General features: G+C 37.7%; 1 protein-coding gene across 1 annotated transcript; it reads left to right on the forward strand.

The window, feature by feature from the left end:
- The first annotated feature begins 4,286 nt into the window (after positions 1-4,286).
- bambia (BMP and activin membrane-bound inhibitor (Xenopus laevis) homolog a) lies at positions 4,287-8,897 on the forward strand. The gene is made up of 3 exons (XM_051667824.1): positions 4,287-4,734; positions 7,072-7,353; positions 7,938-8,897. The coding sequence occupies exons 1-3, from the start codon at positions 4,659-4,661 to the stop codon at positions 8,363-8,365; spliced, it is 786 nt and encodes a 261-aa protein (XP_051523784.1). The 5' UTR covers positions 4,287-4,658; the 3' UTR covers positions 8,366-8,897.
- The last annotated feature ends 1,168 nt before the right edge of the window (positions 8,898-10,065 follow it).

A 10,065-nucleotide genomic window follows, 5' to 3' on the forward strand; every position in this document is an offset into this window, starting at 1 on the left:
AATAGCAGAACACTTCTGTTTTTCTGTTATTAAAGAAGGAACCCTATTTTATTAAGAGTGTGTTTGACTTTGAGGCATCGTCAGACATACTGTCAAGATTCAAATAGATTCAAATAACTTTATTGGCATGGTAAAAAAAAAAGCTTTACATTTCCTAGGTGTATAGTAACATTAAATATACATAAATACACAAATAATAATAAAAAGTGATATAAGCAGTTTATTATATTATGTTTTCCTTTTTATCCATGTTGCACTCTGTTTCAGTTATTGTCCGGTTGTGGTCCTGTTTCATTGGTCGTCCTTTTGTTGTGGCAGGACTTGACATACCTTGCAGCTATCAATCACCATTCACATCTCTCAATCTTGTTCCAAACCTTTAATGCTTTAATGGGACTCGTTCTTGATTTATCTCTGATAAAACTGTTCCCTTTATTTACACAATGCAATGCCTTTCCATTTTTGTTGATCCAGGCAAGATTTCCTACACTCAACATGAACATTAGACTACTTGTAGTGTAATACTCGAGTCTCAATTGGCCATAGTTCAAAGATGATCTGTAGATTCTATTGTAAAGTACTGGCCTACTATCTCTCTCTCAAAAAAAAAAAAAAAAAAGTTTAGCCTGTTTTTAAGATGTACGCAATTCAATTTCATAACTAAATTCCAGCACATTGAACTGTGTCATTTTAAATGAAATGTAAAATATTTAGGTTTTTGTAAATGTTATTTTGTTAAAGATTATGCTATTTGATGGAATCGTTGGTGATGAAATTGAAATGCATAAATCTTAAATATAGATAGATAGATAGAGATATATACAGGTGCATCTCAAAAAATGTGAATATCATGGAAAAGTTTAATTTAATTCAAAAAGTGTAACTTTCATATATTCTAGATTCATTACACATCAAGTTAAATATTTCAAGCCTTTTTTTGTTTTAATCTTGATGATTACGGCTTACAGCTCATGGAAATCAAAAGTCCAGTATCTCAAAATATTAGAATAAAGAATTTATAATACAGAAATGTCGACCTTCTGAAAAGTATTTTAATTTATGCACTTTATGCACTAATACTTGGTTGGGGCTCCTTCTGCACGAATTACTGCAAATAATTATTGCTTAGTGGTCCAAAGTCCTCTTTTCAGATGAAAGTAAATTTTGCATTTCATTTGGAAATCAAGGTCCCAGAGTCTGGAGGAAGAGTGGAGAGGCACAGAATCCAAGTTGCTTGAAGTCCAGTGTGAAGTTTCCACAGTCAGTGATGATTTGGTGTGCCATGTCATCTGCTGGTATTGGTCCACTGTGTTTTCTCAAGTCGAGAGTCAATGCAGCCATCTACCAGGAGATTTTAGAGCACTTCATGCTTCCATCTGCTGACAAGCTTTATGGAGATGCTGATTTCCTTTTCCAGCAGGACTAGTAACTGGTTTGCTGACCATGGTACTACTGTGCTTGGTTGGCCAGCCAACTTGCCTGACCTGAACCCCGTAGAGAATCTATGAGGTATTGTCAAGAGGTAAAATGAGAGACACCAGACCCAACAATACAGACGAGCTGAAGGCCGCTATCAAAGCAACCTTGGCTTCCATAACACCTCAGCAGTGCCACAGGCTGATTGCCTCCATGCCACACCGCAATGATGCAGTAATTCGTGCAAAAGGAGCCCTGTCCAAGTATCAAAGGTCTTACTAGAAAAAAAGAAATTATGATCCAACGTGAATTTTCTTGATAAATAAATATGATCATGTCTGGTAACGTGCATGTAAAATGGCTAGAAATAGCATTTTAGCTTAGCGTAAAGCTGACAATTTACACAAGGTTTATTTCTATTTCTTCTGCTCCAAACTTACTTCAAACTTACTTCTCTGTCTGCAGGTATGAATGTAACACATCATAAGAAAGTGTTTCACCGCTGTTCAAATGCACTTTGGATCGCATCATTTATATGTATAAATGTTTTCCATCTGAAAGGACTAAATATTAAATGAAACAAATGACAATAAAATTCAAAGTAATCTCTTCAGTAATCAAAATACTTTTTGAATGTAACTGTATTCTAATTACCAATTATTTAAATTGTAACTGTAGTGGAATACAGTTACTTATATTTTGTATTTTAAATATGTAATCCCGTTACATGTATTCCATTACTCCCCAACCCAGCCTACCATAACACAATATAAGATACATAGACAATGTAAAAAATACAATACTTTGCATAGTTTATTCAAATAATGTCTAGCAGATGTCAGTACAGTTCATTTGCTTTTGTGTGTGTGTGTGTGTGTGTGTGTGTGTGTGTGTTTTACTAATCATGTGTGGTTGGTAACGTGGTTGCTTAAAAGTCGAACCATGAACATTTCACTTATGGACACTAGAGGGCAGCACTTGATTATTCAAAATGCAACATTTTCAAAAACAGGGTTCTAATGTCTACAATGTTTAAAAAGTTAATTAGCATATTTATTTTGCCTTATATTGTTGATATTTATCAACTGTTTTTCTGAAGTTGTAGACTATATAAACAAGCCACATAATATTATTTTATAGCCTCTAAACAGAAATGTATTGAAAAAAATTCGATGTCCTAATATTACGAAACACTTTTCATAAAACATCTTAATACTTGAGCACCTTTAACAGACTGGCATTATGGAAGTCATGATAACCATTTATCTCGTGTTCTTCATAATTTAGTGGATTACTGAAATCCCCTTTAAAATGTAAACAGCTGAGATGTGGATCGAATTAAGGGCAGATTGAAAAACAAGCCTGTGTCGCAACATTGCTCCCAAACAATTCAATTGTTGCATTTAAAGTATCAGTTTTGATATGCCATGGGCCAGTTTCATCAGACGCTTGGATAAGTCTGCGAAGGTGAAGAAAAAAGGAAAAAAAGTCTGCGAAGGTGTGAATCTCACCATTTCAAGCAGGACTGGTTTTGAACTGGCGCCTCTGTGAAATTACCAACAATTAGGATAATTGCTGTCAATCCGGTCATTTTTGTAGGTCTCTGAATGCGTCCCCCGAAGCGGAATCGCTTCTCTTTGCCCTTTGACACTGAATCGATGGCCATCCATCAGCAGTGAGCGTCTCCCAGTCTGTCTCTCTCATCATCAAACACTTCCCTATCTCCCGTGCCATTGCCATGAGCTACAATAAACCAAATTAGCGTCACATTCCTCACAAAAAAAAAAGTGTCAGCACAACGAAAACATTTTTATAGGGTTTATTATAAAGTTGAACTTTTTTAAGTAGGCCTATCCATTAACAAGAACTTTTGAAGGATCAACATTAACTAAACTTTAGGAAGTTTTTGTTGTAAGCTATAGCTACATTTACAAACTACAAGGTTCTACAAATTAAATTAAGTCAAATCAATTCTACTTTTTCCAACAAAGGAATCGTACAATTTCTGTACAACAAAGTTTTTTGGCCAAAATAATTAATTGGGCTGTAAGTGCGGGAGGACATACAAAATCCTATATATATATATATATATATATATATACCAGCTGTTTTATAGAAGTTTGCTTTGTATATAGGGCTAAATATTGTCATACTGTAGCAATATATGCTTGGTTATATTCGTATATTATTTATATGTTCTTTTATGGTTCAAAGTTAGCCAAAATGTCTTTAATTGTGAAGCACATGTCCTAACCAAGTGCTCAACACATTAGGGCTGGGAGGGCAGTTGAGATATTGATCGTAGTGCTCTGTGTGTTTTGCATGCAATTGTCTGGGGGTAATTGTGTGTCTGTGTCGTCTCGCTGGCGCCATGTGCCTCTTTGGATTGCTAATTTCTCTAACCGACCCGCCTACATCCACTCTCTAGTGCAAGACTGCAGTTTTCACCTTCAGCAGTCTGGGAAACGTGTCACATCAGCTTCTGAATGACAAAGTTCTGAATTCAAGTGCATTTCTCAAAAAAGAGGGTCTTAATAGGGCCTTGAAATATTAAATTATCCCCACACATTGATTCAATTATATTTATCCGACACACCAGCTTTCATTCATTAGAATAACCATTATGTCATTAATATTTTCCTTTTTTTCTTACTGCTTACCAACCTGCTTCATCATGCGATTCGGTCTCAACATCTGTAGGCGGAAAGACAACTTGTATGACCGCTCTGTGAACCAATACCAACGCCAATAGGACGATGTATGCAAATTAATCGTCAACGCCGTCCAATGAACGCTCTAGATGGGCGTGGCTATGTAGAGTCCCAAAACGGATCCAGTGAAATTCTTTCGACCATACAGTGAGTGATCCGCTGCGCCGTGAGCGAGGAAAGTTGTCCATGCCACATTTCTTTTGGAAGTTCCTTTTTATTATTTTTACAAATCAGGGTTTTTTTTGTATGTACTTGGGGTTCTTACGCATGGAGGAGAGGTTTGGTTACGCACAAGGAATGTTTCTGCGGTAGTTTTTTTTTTCTTCTTTTCGGATCTTAGCAGTTCGTAATTGCTCTCTGATGCCCATGGAACAAGACAGGGTTTTCTGTGCCCGTTTGTTTTTGTGTACAGCGTGCGTACATCCCAGCATCCCAGGGAATGCAGAGATCAATGTAGGCTACATGTAACCAAGTTTTAACCTTTCGGAGGGTCTTCCCACAGAGTCTCAAGACAAAGAAAAGCAGCTGTAAATGGATCGCCATTTCAGCCTTGTTTCTCTCTGGTTTCAGCTGGAACTTTGTGCGATGGCTGTTCTGCTCACGAAAGGTAACAAGAGTTTTACTGGAATAGTTTCTAGAAGCGCATTGAAATTGGGCCAGACTTCAAGTAGATGTACGATTGACGCGCTGAAAGGCAAAAAGTGGTTCAAATATTCACATTTATAGTGTCTACGACTACTGGCTACTGGCCTCGTTTATTGATTTTTGTTTTTTTTACGTTCAAAACATAATTTTGATTTATACAATAAATTCAAATGATATATTAACAACTTAGACGAAATGATTAAAAGCCCATATTTAATTCATACAAGTGTAGCCTACAGTTATTTCTAGCCTTCAATAAATTGCCTCAGTAGAATGAAAAAAGAATTAAATGATTAATATCATTTTCTGAGCCTATGTTGTAAATATTAATTGACAACAATTACCAATAACATTGTCTCATTTTAACCTATTTTTTTTTTTTTTTTTTTTTTTGCATGGGCATGCCAAACTGTCAGTCATTAAATAGACTAAATTAATTAATAATAATAATAATAAAACATTTTTAAATCAATGCAGCATAGCTAATACAAAGAACAGTGATTCCTCCTTGAAAATAGCTCACTAACTAGATGACATGTAACTCCAGCCTTGGCCAGTGTGCACATGCGGCTTGGAACAAGACACGAAGGCCGTGTTTATTTGTGTTTGTGTCGTGCTGTGTGTTTAGTGTTTTGTTTCACGTACACACGCAGGTTAAAAAAAAAAAAAAATTTCCAGTGAGTGACTGACCGCTTGGGTGATTCTCACGAAACCTAGTCAAGAAAATCCTATTTGTCCTATTTTACTGTAAAATTAAAAATAAGGAAAATACGAAATTATATTTTGTATATAGGAAATAAAGTCTATTTTAGGGCTGTGTTTACAAGTGTGACATATTTCCATGACAGTTACGCACATTTGACCGAAAACGTAGGAAAAGATGGTCATTATGATATTCTCATAAATGCTATAGGCCTATTATTTAAATTGTAATATATGATAGTTACTGTACTGATAATCACTGATGACAATGGGAATAGTAAAAAGAAAACGTCCGGACGCGTTACGGTAATGAGAACTGCGCGGTAAAACGTGCTTAAGTGTCCTGAAGATAAAATGCAAACAATCTTAATGGTCCTAAATGCTTTATTTTATTTAAATACGTCTTGGGCGTTTAGTTAAAAGGGTAACCCGCTTACAGAAATGTGCTCGAGAGTCAAATAACGTACGTATTCACGTACATATTCAAGCGCTTTACGTAGTCTCGCGGTGTTTCACATTATACAACTTTTGCACCCAGAAGCTGCTGAAAAAGTAGAATTATTGACCCCCTAGGGACGAAACCTTAAAGATATTATCCGACTTATTGCCAGGTTTGACCACAAGTGAGCTCGCGTGCTAACTGAGAAAGGGAGTCCTGCTCTCACCCCCCTTTACGAGTTTCCATTTGGGTTGAAAGAAATTGACTTTGGCAAACAAACTACTAATTATAAGCTGCACGGTTCCTGTTTTATAAGACTGACTAAAAAGATCCGTTTGCACGGAAAGCCATGACATAGTTACAGTATTTAACAGGAATTGCAACATATTAGTGTCCTGACACAAACACATAGTCACAACTCTGGTAGCCTCGTCTTTTTGCTCTACTAAATATAAGTACTTTAAAGTTTTTGTTTTCTGGGACCCCCTGCAATAAAAAGTTAATCGGTTTCAACATCACTTTCTGACTTGAAATTTGCATGTTAAAAAAGTAATGTTTGAAATACTGCACAATTTAAGTCTCTAATATAATAGTCAGTTTCTTTTAGAATGGATTTGACAGCAGTTTTAACTTTCCCACACAGTACCGGGCCCACAGTGGGCATATTTTCACATGTACTGACAGTTGTTGGTCCTAGTCTAATATGTTAACACAATTAGTGTCAAGCATCCTTGAGAAGTCAGATGTTTCCTGGAAGCAAATCAGGGCAGTTGTTTAACATTTAAAGACCCAGTTTTAATATATATGTGTCAATTTAAAGGGATAGTTCATAGAAAATGTTTCATTCTGTCATAATTTACTCACCTTCATGTTGTTGTACTTTTCTGACTTTCTTGCTTCAGTGGAACACAAAAAGAGATATTATGCAGAATGTTATGGACTGACAGCCTCAGTCACTATTCACTTTCATTGCATCTTTTTCTATACAATGAAAGTGAATGGTGACTGAACCTGTCATTCTGCCTTTTGTGTTCCACTAAAGAAAGTCCTTCTGAACAATCTGTTTAAGTCTTATGTATTATTAAAGTTGATAAATATGCCTTAGGTTTTAGACTTTTCTAAATGTAACTGAACTAATGTGACTTTTCTGCTTTACAGGAGAGATCAGGTGTTACTGCGATGCGCCGCACTGCGTTGCCACTGGATACATGTGTAAATCGGAGCTTAACGCGTGCTTCACCAAGGTCCTGGACCCGCTTAACATGAACTCACCTCTTACACATGGCTGCTTAGATCCGCTTTTAAACTCTGCGGACGTGTGCGCCAGCAAAATCATGGATGTTTCTGGTGGAAGCTCTTCTCCTATAGAGTGTTGTCATGATGATATGTGTAACTACAGAGGTCTGCATGACCTCACGCACCCTCGAGGTGACTCCACAGGTGAGAGATGTACAAATGTAACTGTAGAGATGAAAAGCTTGCTACTAGACAGATGATCATATGTGATGATATCATACGTAGGGGATGCTTAGATGCTATTTTCTGGAATTCCTGTATGGCAAAATTTAGAGTCTAGATTGTTGTTTTTCATCTAATCGAAGAAGCCTGTCTTATTTGACTTAGATCCCGTTGTCTGTGCAAACATGGGCCCTTGTGATGAATGGTTTTGTACTTTTACCGTTCTCATAGCTCTAAACTGCAGGCTGATTTTTAATGGTTTCCAATGTAGTTTGAGTTTGCCGGTAGCTGGCAGTTTACCTTTTAGCACTTGGATTCAGATCACATACTTTTTATTGAATGCGGATCATGAAATGTTCCCACTGTGCTGGAATGTGCTTCTCACAGCACAGACTGCTGCTCAAAGCACACAGATATAATCCTCGCTAATGAAAAAGGTGCACTGAGATATTAGGGGGAGTGGAACGCATATAAATAAAACATGTTTGCATTAAATCTCACACTGTCTATGCATCCAAAATGCTTTTCAGGGTTCTCAGTCTTTGTTCTCATATTTTCTCTTCTAGACCGATACCACAGCTCCAACCAGAAACTGATCACAAGGGTACAAGAGTTAGCCTCAGCTAAAGAGGTGTGGTTCCGAGCGGCAGTCATAGCTGTTCCCATTGCGGGTGGCCTTATCCTGGTCCTGCTGATTATGCTAGCATTGCGGATGCTCCGTAGTGAAAACAAGCGGCTGCAGGCCCAGCGCCAACAGATGCTGTCTCGCCTGCATTACAGTTTCCATGGACACCACCATGCCAAGAAAGGCCATGTGGCCAAGCTGGACCTGGAGTGCATGGTGCCGGTAACGGGACATGAGAACTGCTGTCTGGGCTGCGATAAGCTGCGGCAGACAGAACTTTGTGCAGGAGGAGGGAGTGGAGGTGAACGCCTCCTATCTCTGGTGCACTGGGGGATGTACACGGGACACGGCAAGCTGGAGTTTGTATGACTACTTGGTGCTTTCTTATCTGGACAAGAACTTACTCGCTCACAGTAGGAAGAGTGTAGAGTTTGCTGTTGTAATTTTATTATTGTCCTTTCCACTTGTTATTTTATTGTCTCCATTTCTTGACGTGGAGCGTGAAGAAATTTCATGGACGCAATTGTTTGTGTTTTCTCAAAAGAGCACTTTACTTGAATTTGAATGGCTGGTCTATGTGGGGCGGAGCTAAATTTGAAAGGGTGGGGCAAAGGACTTTAAACCCCAGCCTTTTCCCCACTGAGCCATGTCCTGTGGATCCTGGACTAACACTGAAGATTAAAGGATTCGTAAAAAGACGGTCTTATTTTGCACATTTGTATAAAATTGACGAGATGTTGATGAGGGGGTATGAATGGTCTTAGAGTTGCATTCAAAGCGGCCTTTTTTTTCTTTGAAGAATTTTACACTGACATCAGGGTAAAAATATGGACTGTTTGTTTAAGTCAAATTGTATGAATAAAGGATCCAATCTTGACTGTAACAGATCACATGCCTCTGCTTATGATTCCATTAATCAAATGAATTTGTGAAATTGTGTTTTTTTTTTTAGTTCCTCATGAGTGTGTGTGTTAAGAGTGTTGAAGTTTGGTCAGTAGCTTTTCTAGGGAAACTGACACAGGGGCCTCATTCTAAGGTAGTTCCCTACATCTGACTGCGTCATCTCTGAAACCCCTCCAAAAGGGACACATTACATCTCTCTGGCTCTCCTGCCCTTCTCTCGGGATTAATACTGGAGGTAGACCGAGTATTTATTTAGTAAGTGAGGGAATGTCAGTAAGCTGTGAGTTCAGAGTCTTTTGCCTGCACTCACCCAACACAGTAATTCTCTTGTATGCACTCTGGCTGGAGTTTACAGTCCACAAATCACAGGCAGATTTGAGAACTGTGAAACTTTTTTCGACCTACTTTGAAAATTTGCTAGCAGCTTTATACACTAACTGACCTTAAGACTGTGGCATTACCAGAAGCAATTGCTAACATTCCATTGTGATTAAGTTTATTGTAGTAGATGTGAACAGCATGGTCTCCATGTCATATTGAGATGTTTACCAAGCAAATAACATACTGAAAATAATAAGTGCAAAAGAGCATTAGGTTTATTTATATGAACAGTTCCAAATTGTTGTTTAAAACTGAAAAACAAAAACAAATCTGAAATGTTAAAACTGAGTCTCTGAACTTGAGTTGAATAAATTAAATTGATAGCTCAACAGAAATGTAAAAAACTGTCATAATTTACTCACCCTCTTGTTCCAAATCATTTGTGACTTTCTTTCTTCAATGAAACAAAAAAGGAGATGTTTGACAGCCTCAATGACTATGTTTGCATGGACACCAGAAAGCGGCTTATTTCGAGAAAGTGGTGTTCCCATTTACATGCACCGTAAAAGCGCCATACTCTTTACTACCATATACATGTGGCTCAGTCAGTGAGCAGCTTTCTCCACAGCAATGTAATTTCCCCACAATGCTTGTGTGAATAACAAACTTGGCATCCGTGTATGACGTCGCTATTTTATTCTCCGTTGCTTTGCTTTATTTCCAGATATTCCAGAGTTGTTGCTGTGTTTGTTTCCTTAACTATCTATCGTGAACTGCAGCGGAATTGCGCTGCAATAGTGGGATTTTCCTCTTATGTAAAACTCTGGGATTCCCCGAGAGCATAC

This window comes from Myxocyprinus asiaticus, chromosome 32 (genome assembly GCF_019703515.2).
Source record: "Myxocyprinus asiaticus isolate MX2 ecotype Aquarium Trade chromosome 32, UBuf_Myxa_2, whole genome shotgun sequence".
Lineage (NCBI taxonomy): Eukaryota > Metazoa > Chordata > Actinopteri > Cypriniformes > Catostomidae > Myxocyprinus > Myxocyprinus asiaticus.